The sequence below is a fragment of the Rhynchophorus ferrugineus genome, unplaced genomic scaffold (genome assembly GCF_030347505.1).
Source record: "Rhynchophorus ferrugineus isolate W39M unplaced genomic scaffold, kcgeb_rfMv2 rfM2, whole genome shotgun sequence".
Lineage (NCBI taxonomy): Eukaryota > Metazoa > Arthropoda > Insecta > Coleoptera > Curculionidae > Rhynchophorus > Rhynchophorus ferrugineus.
Window position 1 is genome coordinate 73916406 of NW_027472581.1, and position 19925 is coordinate 73936330.

A 19925-nucleotide genomic window follows, 5' to 3' on the forward strand; every position below is an offset into this window, starting at 1 on the left:
ATTTTGGTTTTAGTAACATTTTAAACAACGTGTTAACGAAAACGTTACTTTGCTTGATCTCGAAAGGAAGAGTTATTTATATTGCAATTCGAATTATTTTCTTTTCTTCAGTACATACTTATTTTAAAATAGTTTTGAATCAAAATAGATTCGAACATTCTTAAGATTATCACTGCATTTATATGGTTAAAAGTCAGCAGGCATTGCTTTCATTGACTTTTATTTTTCATATTTGTGTCCATAAACATATTATTGTTTACAATTTTCTATCTATTTCTTCGTCATTTTCTTCAATAGCAAGTATCCCCGCGTCATCAAGAAATATAGCTATAGTGATATATTAAATTTTTAATATATCAAACTAATAAAATATTTAAAGAAGAAGGATCATACATTTGCTTTAGTTTTTCCATCAGTGATTATGTTTCTTTTTAATGGATTCTAAAGCTCTTAGCTCGAATGAAAGAGCTTAAGAGTTCAATATATTGCCTGGGTTTCTGTATTTTGAGGAGTTCCATGTATTAAATGTTGTGAAAGGCTTGGCGAATGGTTTAAAAGAGGAAACAACCAAATAAAGCAGATAACGCTTGGAAGATGTTGAATACTACTACAAATCGGTTTATGTGCAGGGCAGCTTTTGTCTATGGGCATTGAAGAGTGTGTTTATTATGATAATCGAAAACAAAAAAGTCCTAGATTAATGCGAGTGAATCATATAAATTGCAAGCTAAGCAGAATGCCATATATATATTATCTGCATATGTTGAGATCAATAAGACACATTTTTTAACCATGCGTTGTCAGAGGTGTGAAAGGTACACTATTGCGATTTAAAAGGGGAACTCCTACATATCCATTTGTACTTATCAGACTTCATGTCTTCTAACGGACGAAAATGGATAGATGAATGGTTTCCAGATATAAAAGAAAAGTTATAGAAAATAATGCAAACTATTTTAACAAAACCTGTAAATATAAGAATTAATTTCTGGTCTGAATGAATTTAAAATATATATATTATAACAAATAAACTAAAATATTACATAATTTATTAAAATATTACCACACAGACAACTGCATAATAACGATTACTGCAATAAAACACTTGGAAAATGCTGTATATAGTAAATTCTTATAGGTTTTGTAATTTTATTTTAGTACGTTTATAGTTTAGAGTATATATAAAAAATCTAAAAAAAATCTTGATTAAAAAATTATTAGTAGTAAAATCATCGTAGTTTTCCAATTAAATAGAGTATCAAGTAATTCAAAATTAATTACTGATTTGTGTAAAAAATTAGTATACTTTTGCTGCATTATTTATTTATTGATTCATATTAAGGAATTAAATTGACAATAGTAGTAAACTGTATTTTTGAAATTGTATTTTGCATGCCATATTTTTGATTTTTTTGTTTTGTATTTTGCACGTTTTTTTGTTTTGCTCGCTTTAGGAAGTTGTACTTGTGCCGCGGGATACACGGGCGAGCTTTGTGAAAACAAGTGCGTCCCTGGCTATTTTGGGGTGAATTGTGAACAGGTTTGCCAGTGTCAAGAAGGAAATAACATTGGTTGTGACCCCGTAACTGGAAAATGTATATGTAAACCAGAATGGAGAGGTAAATGGATATATACACTAGAATTAAATGTAAAAAATCGAGATATTAAAGTTATTGCCTTTCTGAGTATACAAATCGAAGGATAAGATTTTTCTCACCATAAGTATGGAATTAAATTCAATCAGCTATGGTTTTGTAAATATTTTATTTTTGAAACAAAAAGTTAGCTTTTTTCCCTATTGTATATTCGAATATTTTCCTAAGCGCTCTTTCTGTTTATTAGGTACTAAATGCGAAACCAAGTGCCCTGAAGGAAAATATGGACCAAACTGTGATCTGGACTGCAACTGTAAGAATAATAGCTCTTGTGATCCCAAAAATGGACAATGTTATTGTGAAAGGGGTTGGTATGGAGATGATTGCTCCACTCCATGTGATGAGGGTTGGTATGGCGTTGGGTGTAGAGAAAAATGTCTAGTAGTTTTATCAGGTAGGTGGCAGTGCTACTTAAAAATATTATGTATATAACTATGGCCTCTTTAAGGAAACAAAACCTGCGATCACATAACGGGTGAATATATATGCCCACCAGGTTATTTGGGACTTACCTGTAACCATCCATGCCGTTTTGGATTTTATGGAAGGAACTGCGAGAATAAATGTTCGTGTAAAAATGGCGCTGACTGTCATCATGTCACGGGTATGAAATATCAATTTAACATCTATAGTAATAACCCTAATGGTTAATGTAATTTTCTTAGGCGAATGTCAATGTTTGCCAGGATGGATTGGACGAAACTGCTCAATACCATGCGAGCCAGGTCTGTTTGGTATGAATTGTAGTCAACATTGTAAATGTCTTAACGGAGGTGAATGTCGCAGAAATGATGGCATCTGTCGATGCAAACCCGGGTGGACAGGGTCTCAATGTACAGATAGTAAGTATACTTTAAGAAATATCTTCTTTTGTTATATAATGCCCTTTTCCTTTTTAGTTTGCCCGGAAGGTTATTATGGTGACCATTGTATGCAGCCATGTGAGTGTCTGAACGACAATTTTGTTTGTCATGCTGCACAAGGTTGTATATGTAGACATGGTTTTTACGGCCAGAACTGTACCGAGAGTAACCTTTTGCAAAGAGTCGTCAGGATAGACGATGAGGGTGGCAGCAGATATGGAATTGTGATTGCAGCTATTTTGGTGTTCATAATATTCATCGCCGTTGTGGTGTTGGTTATTTTTTATTACAATAGAAGGGTATCTAATTTGAAAACTGAAATTGCTCATGTACAATATATCGCTGATCCAAATGGATTTTCACCAGGTAAATTGTTTTCTTGCATGCTATGTATTATGAATACTGGATATTATAACCTATAAACTGAGCTTGAATCATTCTGAATATAATCATAAAATAGGTACACCTTGATAATGTCTAATTACAAGATTTTGTGCGAAAATGCTGTTTCTTGAAACTTGCAGTAGACAAATAGTAATTATTTTAACGGATAAATACTAGTTTTACATAAAGGTCCATTTAAAAGATAAAAACAAATTATAACAGCTTTAATTTATATTTTGAAGCTATGGGTAAATATCTTAAGATTCATAGCAGTAGTCCAGAGCTATTTATTTTATGGGCTGTTGAAAATATGGTTCGACTATTTCAGCTGATGTTATAAGCAATATTAAACAAACAATATCGAAGCAAAAATGATCTGAATATATTAAAAGGTACTACTAATATTTTGGTCAACAGCATGATATCCACAGTATTTTCAGTCGCGTGAAGAAGTTGGAAAATGAGATAAATATGGAAAAAAATTATAGGTTGTAATACTTTAAATGAGACACTATAAATTCTCTAATTATAAATAATGGCAAAATGAGAATTGTTTTAAATTAAATACATCTATTATACATAATTAAATTTATTAGATTTGTTTTTAATACAATGATTAGGTTAAGCTTGGCAAAGATACACACCATACAATAAACTTCTGTACTTCGGTATATCTACATTTCCATGTAGCTTTAATCAAGAAAATATATATCTGGAAAAATATGGCGGATTATGTTAAGTGCTTAGTTGGTTATTTTGATTAATTTAATTTGCGAAATCTTAACGCCAGAGATCATCAAGAGTATTTCGCAGATCCATTGCTAACAGAAATATATTATTTAATAATTTTTCTTCCTGAATTATATTTCTGGAGCTCACATTTTTTTCTCTTATTAGTTTCCTCTTTTTCCTATTGAGATATATTATTGGTGTTAATGATTAGTCAACAATTCTTTATGAATATTTTTTGCGCATTTTCACTTTAGTTAACTACTCGAAAATGACAGTTTCAGTAAACAGGCTTGTTTTAGATATATTTAGATACTAAAAGTCGTTATTTAGTATTGAAGAACTTCAATATTATGTTATACTATTGAATCGCAATATTAAGTATTTTATTTAAGTCAATTTAATATTTTGTTTAATAAAATAACTATTTTCTTCTAGATCGCAATCACTTTGATAATCCCGCATATGCATATCCTGGAACGATGAAACGAGATAATGAGACTTTGCTCAATAATACCAACAGAGTATTTAATAATTTACAAAAACCATCAAATGTCGATCGAGCGAAAATTGGTATTGCTTGCTGTTCAACTGACGATGATGATTATCCAACGAAGAGTAATATCATTATTATTGCTTTTTAATACTAATCTAAGTTCGTATTTTAATTTTCAGGTAGTTACGGCTCGCAATATGACGAGTTTAGTCGTCTAAAGAACAAAGACGCTGACGCGACTAATCCGAACATTTATCACAGTATTGAAAAGGTGGATCACGTATATGATGAAATAAAACACAAAGATATAGGTAGGCATCATTTAATCGTTTTCTATTTGTTTTTTTTCTCATTTAAATAACTCTGAATACATATATATATATATATATATATATATATATATATATATATATATATATATATTATATATATATATATATATATATATATATATATATATTATATATATATATATATATATATATATATATATATATATATATATATATATATTGTTATAATTCTTTCACACAGGAATATACAATATCAATAATGGAAATGAACTTCGTAAGTTGTATATAGTCTTTCAGTTTGTTTTTTGCACTTTCATTTATTTCTTGAATTTATTGTGAACTATTCGTATAAATGTCTCTAAATTTCTATAATTATATGTATTGTATATGTTGATAATTTACCTTTATATTCAGCACAATATGTTAAACTATTCCATAATACTTTTTATTTGATGCTCTAACACTAATAAGATACATTCTAATTCTGATGATTCTATTGAAATCTTTTGATAATCTTATAATGAAAAATATATGTTTTAATATATATTATACGCATGTTACTGTGCTTGTACGCAATATAACGTATAACATATGCTTATTAATTAATTGTAATTTTGATTGTTATAGATCTAGAATATGATCATCTTGACTACACCAGGCCAGTTAACACTTTGAAACCTCATTACCAGAAAATGTCTTCACCTTTTGGATCTCGAGATATAATTAAAGATGACAAATCGGATTTAGAGGAATAGTAGTATTAATTATTAGAATAATAAATATCAATATATTGTATGTTGATATACAACTTATCATGTAAATTTTAATTTTACTGTTTTATATGACTATTTTTGATAATATAATTTGTTTTTTTTTTGTTTTTCTGTCTCTCTTCACTGCCCAAATATTATAAATTTGGTAATATTGGGCACTATTCCCTTATTTACTATTGTAAAAGAGATAATATATTAACTTATCCCGTTTTTAATCATTCAAATCAAAATTTTAATATAACAAGATGGTGTCACTAAATGCTTAAAGTATGTCCTAATATCAGTAGTGAGGAACTCATTTTGTAAACACAAAATTAACGAGTTGAAATATCATTATTGACCGATAAAATTTTATTTCAAATATCTATGAAAACTAATGGAATAAAAAAAGATTTAAATAAACGCATCTTAAATATTGTTTATTACTGTGATAGGTTTTAATAATAAGAATTAACTGAAATGTGGTTTATTAAGATAATTTCTCTCTATACTATTTATAAGATATATTACATCGTTTGAATAATTCCAGAAATAATTTCTAGTTGAATCTCAATATATTGATGGAATTCATATTAATGTTAGGTTTGATTTTATAATTAGGGCAGAGCTATTACAATATCATATTATATATCTAAAAAAGAATATGTATTTGAAATTAAACTTTACATGATGAAAATTAAATAATAAAATATTTCCTTTATTTTTAGTTTGTAACTCAATGTTCATTGATAAAGCAATTTTAATATACTACTGAATATAACATCTCTGTAACATACTTTACTATTATTTCTAATTTGCTCATTTTAAACTTTAAATTTAAATGTCTCATTTTAATTAATCTAAATATAGAAATTAGTAATTAGCTCAAGAACTAATTAGTGAGTTGATTTTAACTGGTGTATTATAAAGCAATAATTTAATTAGTATGTATTAAAATTTTGGTTTATAGATAGCTTTTATATTTTAAGTGATTTTATTAAGTATTTTTTTTGTAATTTACTATTTTAAACTGTGATAGATTTAATACTCAGCTGTAAGTAATAAGTGTGCTAGTAGTGCAAAATATACTTTTACAGCCGATATTAAATTGTTTTATTGTATTCCATAATGTCCAGCTCTTCCTATCCACATTTCCAGTCATTTAATTAGTGTTCTTTTCCCGATATATTCTCTATTTCATTGATCTAATTTTTTTCCCATTATTTCTTTTTTTTATTGAAGTCAATACTGTTTTTTTTATTAAATATTTTTGATCCTTCAGCCTCTCAAGGCTTTTCAAACTCTATTACAACATTTATTACACACTTAATTAACTATGTTCACACTATTAAAAACATAATTTGAACACTGTTAAACATACTTTATAATTTAAATTAAATATAAAACTATAGTGTAATATTTAACTATCTGATTTTTTACGTTGTCCCCAATATTTAGTCGGCTTTTTGCTCGATTGTAGGAGTTGCATTACAGGGAGAAAGCCTATAAAAATGTGGAATGCTTCTCGATTTCTGAGGTCCTCTTTGTCTAGGGTTCATGCTAATTTTCTTTTATTGCTTCAATTTTAGTATATATATTGTCAAAGCGAGTATTAGTCGGAACTTCAAGGCATCTTTTATTTTTTTCTTCGTTTTTCTTTTATTTTATCACCTATCCAAATTTTTACTTCATTTGATTTGGGTAGATTTGTTGGTATTTTGCTTTTCCTTGGTTTGTCGATATTAAGCTGATTAAGTTAGTTGTGTTATGCTTGTTTCTAGGTATCACTAGACTTACGCCGCTATAATTCATTGTAATCAGTAACAGGGTGAATATTCTTTGATTTTTAATCCAGAATACCCCAGGGGACTATGGATTGGGCCATATCGATTATTGATCCAAGTGCCGCAACCATAGTACGGGTGTGACGATCCCGGGGCCCCAGTCTTGTTATCAGGTTCAGAAATGTTATGAATTATATTTTTATTCTCATTCTGTAAATTGAAAATCTAATTAAACTAATTAACTTTTTATTCTATATATTTGGCATCTACATTTAGCTGATTAACAATCATTAACAACATTGCTATCCTGAATTACACTTTTTATGGATCGTTTCAAACTTTGCTCATCTGACGTCTCCAATTGTGGGATCTTTGTAACCATAACCTTCTTTGTTTTTCCAAGTTAATGTTAAGGATTTTTCTGTGATGATATTTTACGATCTTCGACATGCATTATTACGATATCAGTGTATCGATCAAATATTTAGCGATTGACGATCGACTTTTGGCGATGAAGCCCATTGAAGCATCCTTGGTCACTTTGGTATAACAAATTTTATCGTGGCTGCAGTTCGCGAGGGACGATAGTCGTGGAGGTCATCTGGGCTCGAAATAACATTCTAAAATGGTCATATGATTTACCGTGAAATTGAGTTACCCTTGGGCATTAGTACGACATGAATCATCAAAGATATTGCATGAACATCTGTGAAAAATATTTGTTCACGTTGACGTAGAAATAGTTAACAAATATAATCGCTGTGCATCAAAAGCTGTGTATAACATCTACACAGGTGACGAATGTTGGATCTATAGATATTGGCTACAAATAAAACAACAATAGACTCTATGACAAAAGTGATTTGTTCGCAAAGCATTTCGAAGCAAATAGTCTTTGGATGTTAAGTGCCTGTTTGTTTGGAATAACTGGACATACATACAATGTTCAGGAGCAACGTAAAACCGTTAATTCTATTTGTATTTTGTGAAATACGAAAAAATAAACTGAAGAAATGATTCTTCTTCATGACAATGCAAGTTTTCGTACATCGGCTGAAACAGACACTTATTTGACAGATCAAAAGATCGAGTTTATAGGTCATCCTCCGTAGAACCTTGATTTGGCATCAAATGACTTTTTTATTCTCGCATATTAAGAATAAAACTAAAAATCCACTAAAAACAACTGTTTGGTGTGATATTTATGCTCATATTCGTATCATATTCATATTCATGCATCATTGGTCCGTAGTTTTTGAAAATGACCAAGATGTTGCAGTTGCTGTTACTGCTAAACGGTACCAAGACATGTTTCGAAATTTTCTTGTGCTTGAAATGGAAGAAGACTAGAGGACATGTGGTTTCAGCAAGATGAGACAACAGCCCACACAGCTCGTTCAACAATTCAATTATTGAATGACGTTTTTCCACGAAGATTAATTTCGCGAAGTGGCGATTTAACATGGCCAGCCATATCTCCGGATTTAACAGCACCAGACTTTTTCTTATGGGGTTTTTTAAAATCAAGAGATTATGTGAATAAGCCCCAAACAATTCATCATCTTAAAGACAATATTCGTCACGAAATTGAAGAAATTCAACAGATTCAGATGTTGCAGGATGTTTGAAAAAAGCCTTAAAAAGAGCCGAAAGTTGCATAGCGAATGGCGGTCATCATTTAGCCGATAATATAATTTTTAAATAATAATTTTTTAATCATAACAAAGAAAAAAAATTACCAAGACCAAATAAACTTTTTATTAAAACCAAACTTACTTATATTTTCTTTGAGTAAAGTTATAAGCAACTAAAAATTCATATTTGCAACTATAAGTAAGAAACAATATTATTTAAGAACAAGTATGACAAATTTCTTGACCGGTCAGTGTTCGCTAGAGATAACGACATATTCGCTAATGTCAAACTTTCGAGCATCTTACAAGTTATAGTTCACATGTACCAAGGTCTTCAGTAATCAGAAGAATAAAGTTTTTATAATAAGAATTTTTTGTTCTGGTCTAAAACTAAGCGGTGGAATGCATGACGCATACCTGGTCGTGGAGACTTGTCCTGGAGTGACAAGTTGGACCGGGTTATGTTGAACTGCCTCTGGGCTTATCAATACACTAAACCCAAACCGTCTCACAGTTGACCCCTGCGGGTCGCTACTGTATTAAATTTGGGGATATGGCACCCACCAATCGGGTAGCCGTTATTGGACACGAGGACTCGGCGAAAAAACAGATAGTGAAACTAACTATAGATTCGCGAACTACAGTTAACACATGACTGGATTCTATCGCATGCGGGCAAAAGTTATAACTGCAGCGACGGATGAGGTCGTTTCAACCTGAAAAAGGGGAGGTTAGCGGTGACGCGGTGCTAAGCTTTCAGCATGTCCACCGGCTCGCGAACAAGCGCGTTTTCAGAACAAATTAAGCTGAGTTGTTGTTTGTGGAAGGATTGCGATATGAAGTGCTTGATTTCCGAAGTGTCAGTTTACCTATGAATTTGATTTTTTATGACAAACTATAGAGCGTTTAGATTCTCCTGAGGAGCTTGTTATGGAAAATTTGGAAACCGTTGCACCTGGTTGGATATAACAAACTTGAAGTCGGCATTAGATCCGTTGAGGAGTACTGACCAAATTACCGTATCGTAAAATAACCATTTGATGGAGATGGGAAGTCTGCTAGAAGAGCAGATCAGAGAAATTAGCAGGTTTGCTATCCCCGAACCTTTCTGGGTTTGGAAATGCCAACCCAACCGTCCTTCGAAGTGGAGACCTAGGTATGTGACGTTATCCAGCCATGGAATTGTTTCTCTGTCGATCTTAAGTTGCGAGACGCGCAGTGCGTAACGCTTCTTATGGAAAATGATGGCCTGCGTTTTCAGGGGGTTGATTTGCAACCTCCAGAATTTGAACCACTTGACCGCAAGATCGAGCTGCGTAAACGTTCTTGAATTGTTACCCCGAACATGGAGGCCGTAAAGAAATCAGTGTCGTCAGCGTAAGTCTGGGTAATCGATATTCCGTCGAGACCTGGAAATTTTTTGGTTTGAAGTTTGAAGCCGATCTTAGTCTGTAGAGACTTTGGAGACACGAGATGGTTGAGAAAAAAGCAGGAGGGAGACATTTCATCTGTGCGAATTTTTCTATAACCGCTCACTTCAGGGGGGATGACATTGTACGTCTTCTCCACGAGGCATCTAGAGACATGCCAGAAGAAAGGGTCCAATTTTTGGTCCGTGAGAAATGAGTTATATTTCATCGATCAGAACAATAAAGTGGCATTCACTGTTGAAGTAATAAGCACAGTCTTCTTAAGATGGTGCGTATGGAACAGGTGAAATATTACGGCGTATATTAAGTCTAAAATCAGACTCTTTCAAGTGTTTGAAACCGAGACCTCACAGTATATTATCAGTAAGCTTGAAATGCTGTGTCTATTGGTCTACAATGTTATAGTAAAGGAGTCTCAGATTACAGTGGTCTGGACATATTTGTTGAATAAAATGACAACATTTGATAAAAATCTTCGAAGTCTTGCAGTACCAACATCGCTATATTGGCTGAGAAGTTGACACTTTCCACAGACAGACAGACACAACTTATAGTCTACTATATGTGTGTATGTTCCTTACTGCCCTACCTGGCTGGGACTAGATACTCTAAAGTCTAAATCAAGATCAATTGCTTTACTAATCAATTACCTAATGGAAATATTCAGCTCTTACCCTCCAGATCAACGCATAAAAGTTTATGCACAACATCAAGTTGTTATTAGAACAAGGTATATTAGAGTGTTAGTAGATGATTGTCCATGGTTGACCCGTAGGACTTCAAAATACACACCTTAAAATATCTCAAGATACTTTCCCAACACTCTTTCTTATCCAGCCAGAAGTATCATATCCTTCTATGAAGCTGCTTAAATCTCAATAGCAAACTAGAGAGAACTTAATATGACAACTGCAGATAATAAGATAAATGATAAGATAACAACTGCAATAAATAATAATAATAAGAATGGTAAATCTAATGTACTGACATGGTGGTTATTGCCTGCCAAAAGCAACAAACCTATCTACTCTATTAACATAGTCAAAATAAGCTGGATACCTAAAAGTTCATACAGTGCGATGGAACTTTTAAAAATCTATCACTTCACTTACAGTTTTTATTTCTTAGATCATTTACATCTTTCATCATCTTTCTGTAGATCACATCTTTTAGATCCCTTATCTATGTTATGACCTTTATTTTCTAGATATCTACATATATCTACAAATAACAACATAAATAAAAACAAAAGCAGAAATGATTAGTTCAGAAACCCTTTCTATAAAATATCTCTGTTGTGATTTTATGGTTGGTATTATTAACATTAAGAGGCATGCGAAACTCCGCTGAAAAATAAATCGTTTTGCTTTTAAATAATTCTGAATTTTTTTATTTCCGTAATTTAATGTTGCGAAAATAAACATGTATGGTTGAAATGGTGTGTAAGTTTAATAAGGAAGTGTTTTCATGTTATTTCTTAGTTTTTCTTCATGCCAAGTGAATATTGTCGCCGTTTTGAAACAAGAAGGTCAATAACCTAACCTCGCGCTTGAATTTTAAAAATATCTCTTGACCTAAATATGCCATACGTCCCATAAAATACGAGTATCGTTTATTTGGTAAGTTACGTTATGCTATTACAATGGCGTGCGTTAGCCACTATTAAGTTGTCGCTGTCGAAATACTACAGACATTAAGGGATAACTGTAGACCGTTTCTTAGATTAAACGTTAAACGTATAAACAGATGGATGTCTCTGTTCTAAAATGATTCATAAGAAAGATAAAGGCTTAATTATATATCATATGCACATTCTGAAGTACTCAATGATACCTATTTAAAAATTTCAAAGCTATTTTTTCCATTTTTCTCTCATACATATGAGTAATATAGATTTTATATTTAATATTATTTTAAAATTGGTTTCCAGGATCAATCAATTTTAAAAATGGTAAAACTCACCTGCCATAGTTTATCCAATGATGATTTGTAAATATGTTAATTTACAATCTTTTCACTGCAAACAATATATTGTACCTTTAGTACAATAAAAAGAAGGGCCTCTGTATTTTCATGGAGATTTTTGTGTTGCTAGTTGTATCCCATAGTTGTATACCATATAAGTTTTAATAATTGATTTTAAATTAAGCTTATTTTATTTCAGCTCTTTATTTCCTTTATTACATGTTCTTTAATTTTCAACTTGATATCTGATGCTATTCTTAAATATATAGCATTGTTTTCGTATCTAGTAGTCTTATTTAAATTCGAGATTGATGGGATTTTCCGCCTTTTTGAATGATCTACATTGTTGTAATTCCAATTGTAATTTATTTAATAACTACTTGCTCGAAATTGAGTTATACACCTAAGGCTAAATGAAAAAAACAATATTATGAAAATGTTCGCAACAGAAAATATTCTACTTCTTAAGGATCAAATTACTGACTTTAGATCTTTGGAAGTTACTGGTTTTTATATATCCTAAGTATTGTATACCAATTTCCGGTTATGATGTAATATATCTAGTAATCTCGTAGAAAAGTTATAGTCAAGAAAGTAAGATTAAAAGCGAAAGGATCTTAAAAAGATATCCCAACATGATATCAATTTTTTCAGCGAGCTAATGTTTACGCATCATTCGTTGATGAATAAGAGCAGGTTATAATATTCTTCATAGTTCTGTTCACTTGATGGTGTAAAGTTGGTTTCAAAAAAGGCGTGTGAAAATCACTTACGTAAGTTTTACAGTGCAAAAGGTCATCAAGGTATATCATTAATTAGTGTTTGAAATAATTAATAAAGGTAAATTTGCTTTTAAAAGCATAAAAAATTACTTTTTTCGAGAAAAAAAAAAAAGAAACTAAACTGGAAAATGTTGGTAGCATTAAATTGTAGGAAATATCTAAGTAAGGTATTATGTAAAAGTAAACTTATTAATCTAAATTATTTGGTATAATCTTGGGTAGACTGAGTGGATGCAGTTAGATACAGATACTAGCTAAATTAAGAGTTCACATCGCATAAAGGCTTTGGACAGTATATTAATAGAATCTGAAAACTCGATAGCTCAGGATGTGTGCACTCATCATCATCATTAGTCCATACAATGTTAGTATGGACAATGTTAGTTTCTGATTTTTCAGATCGCTTTCTGTGATCTTGATCCATGCCTTTTTGGTGCTCTTATCTCACCTAAAATATCGATTTCACCACAGAAGTGCGTGAGGAATTTATTCACCTCGAATTCATGAACATATCCAAACCATTGAAATTTGCATCTCTGAACTTGTTCATCAATTATGCACTGATTGTCGCACCTTAAACGAATTACTTCATTTCTAAAACCATATCGAAGAGAAACTTATTTCACAGATTGTGAAATCAGTATCCAAAACTCGAAGCCATATAAACGAATTGCAGATTAGCTGTGCGAAAAGGGCGGATTTTACTTAATTGTAATATTTCCTCTCCTCCACACGCGCCCCCATGGAGAAGTAAAAGCTTTTGCAGCTAAAAAGGGTTGAAATAGAATTAAAACGATTGATTTTTAATAATTTGCTTTATTCACTAATAAACAAGCTCAGATAATCTTAATTTTAATAAACATAACGGTAACTGAAGACGATGTATAATAAATACATCCATTTATCAAAAGTATTTGCAAAAGATACAGAACCACATCAATTTGCCATCATTGACTTATATACATAAACAATTGTTTCATATATTCCGTTTATCGTTAAAAATAATATCCTTTTCGTAGATTAAATTATATTTTGTAAAATAATAAATTCAATACAATAAGTCAATTTAATAGCAAGAGAACTAAAATAAAATGGGGCACTGATAATATAATCCTAATAATTACACTTAAGTTCTGTGACTTTTACAAATTTAATAAGTACAGCTATGTAACACTATATCACATTTACTTGGTTTGTTGTGGAATATTTTGTGTTAAATTGGTACAATAGTTTACGGTTATATTTTTTCTTTGTTATATCTAATGACTGCTGAAAATGATCATATTAAAATCCTCCATGGGCTGTGATAGAAAGACGTTGGCACCATACGTAAATCATACTAAGTTTTCATTTAGATATCACAGGATAATTTGATTTTCTTCATTTTAATTAACTCGTATTCAGTTCCTTAAATATATAACAGATTCACATATTTGATGGTCTCCAACATCCGCCATTGTTGTTACTCTTTCAGTGATATAATTCAAAATACGCCACCGTACCATCAGTAAATGTGATATTTCCACAGTTTTCAAAAATATACAAGGAATCCATATCGATCTTAATGGAAATAAATATTTAATAATACATACAGGGCGTTTTGTAGAATTTCCATTGTTTGTAGACAAATTGTCTCGTTTGACGTTATTGACGATACTATTCTTTCAATGTACGATTAAGATTTGACGTTATTGACGATACTATTCTTTCAATGTACGATTAAGATTTTCGACAAATCGCCCTGTATAATACACAAAAAAGAAGGAATAGTATTTCTATGTGAAATCCATGAAGGAACAATCTTTTTGTACACATACTTGGTTGCACTGGTAACTTTGACGTACAAAAATTCATTCATACAATAATACAACAATTATATGGACAGCATTTGGACATTGAAAATAAATAAATAAGGTAATATATACAACATTTTACAAAATGGTACAAACGTTTCTAAAATTCTTAGAACTCTTGCATTATTTGCTCAGGCAGTGACAATGGTTTCGGTGTTTGCTTTCTTCTTTAACTAAGATATATAGGCAATATAAAAATACAAAAGTTTATTATAATTAGGAAAAACGGTATCATATATATTTTGCACACATACAATTAATTTTAAGATTAGTAACATTAAGTCAATATAACGCGTTGATTCTAAATGTTTTTGTCCATATAATTCTGGTTATGTCTCATTTACTCCTACATTTATCTTATATATTTTTTTATGTAAATATATTATTATATACTTATAAGATATTTTCTTTTATAATGCAAGAATAATGGCATTGTAGCTTTGTTTACACATTGTCTTTTTTCTGGTCGTTTGGAGCCTATACAACCGTATATACACCGTGTATTTTGTAGATTTGCTAATGCTATTTCTGAGCTAAACGTGTAAAATTCCTTAATGTTTTCGTGCATTAGGTTTATCATTGAGTTTAACCTATCAAGTGTTTTGTATGTTAATAGTAAACAATATTGGGGAATAATGCCGTTGAATCTGCATTAGGAACAATTTTTGTGTATGTAAAGAAAATATTAAAAAACCCTTTATGATGACCGATGGAATATAGAGGATATTTTTAATTATGAGCTGAATTTTTATCATTAATAACAAAAAGTTAATTCACTAAAACAAATGGGAAATATAACGAAAATCATTTTAAATAAATATATTTATATTTTATAAAATTTAATGAATATAAAAATAACATAAAGCAAAAAATAGTAAATATTTTTTAATAAGGAGAACATTTTTTTAATTAACAGCTTTTAATATATTTTTATAGAATCGACTTGAGAATGTGAATGTGAACTAGGGGGGTTGCATGATAATGTATATTGATGGTTTTAAAACAAGAAGATGATATAAAAGAGAGATTAAATATATGTAAGTGATGGTAGGAGAGTAAAGGTAATAATAAAAGTTAAGTATAACGTAACATATTAAGTAATAAAGGAATTAATATAGTAATAAAATGGTACGAAAGATAGTTAAAAGTAAATAACGATGTCAAGTATATTAAGAAATAAGAAGGCAGCAATCTAGAAACATATGAAAACAGAATTTAAATCAATAAAGTAGAAATAGAAATTAAAAGATTTTAAACCATCCCTTATAAAAAAACTAAATGAAACATTCAAGTAATATAAAAATATAGAAAGAATAAAGACAATAATAAATAAAAAGGTAGATTAGAAAAATAAATAGATAATTTAGTAAAGTATGTAAGATAATGTAATATGTATAGATAATGTTTATGTGTAAAATAAATAAAATGGCATAATAAGATTTAACTAGATAAAAAATGGTGGAAAAAACATAATAATAGAACAGGTTAAGAAAAAAAGAAGATTAAAACTGGAAAATATAACAGAAATAAAGTAGAGTAGCAATAAGGAATAATAAAATGACGCAGATAATTTAGAAAGCGTTTTGTGAAATAAATTGTAAAAGAAAAACGAATTGAAAGAAGAAAATATTGAATATTGAAAATAAGAATAAATGAAATTTTAGAATAAGAAATAGAATCTAGCGAAAAATAGATTGAGTTGATTGAAATTGAATATAGTAGATAGTAAAAAAATGATAAAATTTTATTAAACAAGTATGATGAGAAATTTAAAATAAGATTAAATATTAATGAATTAAACTGAAATAAACACCAGATGAATTATGATATATAGATAGAAGAAGATGGACAAAAAGCATGGCGCAGATAATTTGGACATTGTTCAGTAACATGCTTACTATGCAATAAAATTTATGCAATGAAATTTTAGAATAAAAAAACAGACTATAGTGAAAAATAGATTGAGTTGATTGAAATGAAATATAGTAAGTAGAAAGATGATCAAATTATGAAAAATAATTGGAATGAAATGATGGAGAACATGAAAAAATGGAGAAGAATTGTGATGAATATAGTAAAGGAGTAAAAAGAATAAAGAAATTTTAGAATAAATAGAAATTGAAACTAATCAGAGTAGAAAAATAAATAATAAATATATGCAAAATAAATGAAAATTTCATCGTTTTTAATTACAGTGCTTGTTAATTCACTAAACTAAACTCTGTATATTTTAATATCCCGAATATACCTGTATAATAAAAATTAATTAATAATAAATGAACAGAACATTAATGATAATGAATTAATTTGTACGATTCAAAAGCTAATTAATGTTTGAAAGATTAAAAATATCCCCCATATTAGGTTTTAGAAGATATCAGAAGACAATGGCAGTGTTAAAATCATTTTAGCAATTATTATGGCAGTGTTTTCTGAGGTATATAGTATCATCGCTAGGATCAATTACCTGAACGTTGTTATAAACAAAAAAATATATAAAAACGAATATTAGTCGAGGTGTTTTTAGGATTAAACCACAATGCCATTTCTCGCATAAACAAGGCAACATACTCAGACTTATGTAGCGGATATCCGCAAGATAACTTTCGTCATAAAAAGGAATAAGTCCTTTTACCCAGCTTACTTTATTTTGCGATACAACAGGCGCAGTATCTACAATATCTGCCAAGACAAAATAAAAACGGAAATGATAAGGTAGTAGAATAGTAAGTTATGCTGCTAACATACGACAGGTATTGTAATTACTTGAAACAAAGGGAATGATTTGGACAAATATATATATTTTATATATATATGTATAATAGGTATATATATTTCTTTAATTTTCTTTCTATCAAGGCCTTGTTGCAGTCTACTCCAATCTACTACCTATTATTTAAAAAACAATTTAAAAAAATTAAAAAATAAATGTATATATAGTCTTTGTCGAAGTTAAGGACACCAACATCCTTGACAAAGAGATTTGTACTTCATACATTCAGATGTCTGTCGAAAGATTTAATTTATAGACATTCTCATCGTTTAGTTTAGTTTAGAATCTGTACAATAGACCCCGACTACCTCTAAGAAGGAATTAAGCTGAAATTGTCCGTTTTATAGCATATAGACACATTCGCTGAATATATATTAGAAAATAAGTTGTTCGTGTCATTGATTATACAAGTTTTCGAGGAAGTCTAATATAGAAAAATACAGAGTCTCATATTTACGTATACTTAACACCATCCTAATTATCCCGGATACCGTTAGGTATATTAAAATATGTTGTCCAGGTTATGTAAACTGGGTAATGTGCATTAGTATGCAAGTCTTATATTTGGAGCATATGTAGGTAGTTAAAAATTGTATACTATTTCTACCACCATGTATAACTTGTGGACATTTAAGTTTGCGTCAATATTAGGAGCATTATGTAATTAAAAGTAAGACAATGACAAAATTACCAACATGACCGTGGGGGTGTTATATACAGAACTGATAATGAAAGATGGATATGATAGAAAAAATATGAACAGTGCCGTCCAATGTTCTAAAATAGGTTTTGACTAGATGCCGCGTCACAAACTTAAATGTCCCAATCGGTTCATGTAAATATGTGTCAACATCATCAGTCCATCGAGTCATCTTTGCAAATATTGTTTGTTAGTGTTTCCCTTTTTTTGTTTCTTCAATTTCGTACACCGACATAACAAAGAATAATGCATTTTGTTTCTCTAATCTTATCTATCTAATAGTATAAATCCGCCGCAATTTTCTAAAATATGTGTACGCTTCTTTTATTTATATACAAAATAAACTTACTCGCAAAACAACTTTTTTCAAATTCACCTAGGGTTGAGTACAGCGCTCCTACTACCTCTGAATCGCTGAATTCAATAAAAAAGGAACGTAGAACATCTTGCTTTCTAAAAGAAGAGATGCCGCAGACTGTATCTGGAAAATAAGGAGAAGATCATTAATAATGTTATTGCATTCTTTATTTCTTAGTTCAATAACAAAATAAATGGATACATTGGTCAAAGTGTTTATACATTGGAAGCCAATTAACTCTTTGATGAGGCAGAAGTGGAAGGAGCTGGATCAGGATTTTTTTAATTGAAGCTATATTGTGAAAAATCGGTACAATGTATTTTACTCAAAGTGTTGTTTATCTATAGCCTCTACTTTTTCCGATCTTTCAGACAATTTATGCATTCTATCTAGAAAGAACGAAGTATCTTTTGAGGTTATTCACGAATTGACCCATTTTTAGTCATATGAAATGAAACGCTGTATAGATAGATCATGACACATATGCTCGAACATCTAGTAATAAAAACGATGTTTCCACCTGGTTTCCAAGATGTGGTCGAGCATTGTTATGCTAAAGAACACCATTATTGTGTCATTACTCGCATTCTGATCGTTTTTCGCGCAGAGTTTCGCTCAAACCCATCAATTGGTGTCGATAGTGATCCTTATTGATGGTTTCTTTATGTTTTAGAAGCTCATAGTATACCACACCGAGATGATTCCACCAAATACAGAGCATTAGTTTGTACTAGGTGGTTCCCATGGTTTTTTCGCTTTGGATTATAGTAATGGATCCGGTTTTCAAAACCAGTAATAATATAATGGAAAACGCTTTTCCGATTTTGCCGTTGAAGCAGAATTTCACACATGACCAAAAGCGTTTCAATGTCTCTTAATTTTAACTCATATGGTACAAAATATCCAATCTTTTGGATCATTCCAATGTTCTTCAAGCGAATGGAAATGGTTTCTCGTATTACTCCCAACAATTCTGCATATTCTTGAGTTTTACATGGATCATCACCGAGTAATGCATTCAGATATTTGTCGTAAAATTATTACTATGGATATAAATTCAATAATAGATAATATTTCATAGTAACAGATAATAATAAGAGAATGGCTAATTAACTTGAATTAGCTTAAATATTTATTCCAAATTTCTTATATGCTAGGTTGTGTATATATAGTCTATTCAAAGATTTGTATATACGTCATCAAAATGTTTAATATATTGCCTGCCGCAATTTGTAAATTCATTTCAGAATTAGACAATATTTTTCTTCTCAATTTATTTTAGCTAAAAAGTCTGTCAAAGTCGTCCGGTTGTCAAACGTACGCAAAATTAAGGTAATAAACTGGAAAACGTTATTTTACACACAAATCGCTGCGTCATATTACTTTGAAAATGCCGAAAACAATAAATAGTCAGGGTCCAAACGGATTGTGTCTTTAATGAGTTATTAAAAGGAACCAGAAAATGGAGGCCCCT

The 19925-nt window shown here is 30.3% G+C and overlaps 2 protein-coding genes and 1 non-coding gene across 7 annotated transcripts in view; 1 reads left to right on the forward strand and 2 right to left on the reverse strand.

Moving 5' to 3' along the window:
- The window catches only part of LOC143190392 (uncharacterized), a 78052-nt gene extending 71779 nt beyond the window's left edge, over positions 1 to 6273 (forward strand). For 2 of the 4 annotated variants that reach the window (XM_076394633.1, XM_076394632.1), the window contains exons 9-16: positions 1455 to 1619; positions 1843 to 2049; positions 2104 to 2259; positions 2321 to 2497; positions 2555 to 2884; positions 4070 to 4249; positions 4307 to 4438; positions 5048 to 6273. In XM_076394633.1, coding sequence (XP_076250748.1) covers positions 1455 to 1619; positions 1843 to 2049; positions 2104 to 2259; positions 2321 to 2497; positions 2555 to 2884; positions 4070 to 4249; positions 4307 to 4438; positions 5048 to 5175 — 1475 coding nt within the window. In that variant the 3' untranslated portion in view covers positions 5176 to 6273. The remainder of the gene's footprint in view (positions 1 to 1454; positions 1620 to 1842; positions 2050 to 2103; positions 2260 to 2320; positions 2498 to 2554; positions 2885 to 4069; positions 4250 to 4306; positions 4439 to 5047) is intronic. The other 2 variants (XM_076394634.1, XM_076394635.1) reach the window with 1 other exon arrangement.
- A 406-nt stretch (positions 6274 to 6679) lies between these two features.
- Positions 6680 to 6785, reverse strand: LOC143192129 (U6 spliceosomal RNA). Its single transcript, XR_013004748.1, has one exon. It is a non-coding gene; the product is annotated as a U6 spliceosomal RNA (small nuclear RNA).
- A 6782-nt stretch (positions 6786 to 13567) lies between these two features.
- Positions 13568 to 19925, reverse strand: part of Hr4 (nuclear hormone receptor 4) — a 55119-nt gene continuing 48761 nt past the window's right edge. The window contains exons 9-10 of one of the 2 annotated variants that reach the window (XM_076394643.1): positions 14469 to 18574; positions 13568 to 14423 (exon numbers count right to left, since the gene is read on the reverse strand). In XM_076394643.1, the coding sequence (XP_076250758.1) occupies positions 18494 to 18574 (81 nt within the window). In that variant the 3' untranslated portion in view covers positions 13568 to 14423; positions 14469 to 18493. Of the gene's footprint in view, positions 14424 to 14468; positions 18575 to 19925 lie in introns of those variants that run through there. The other variant, XM_076394644.1, reaches the window with a different exon arrangement.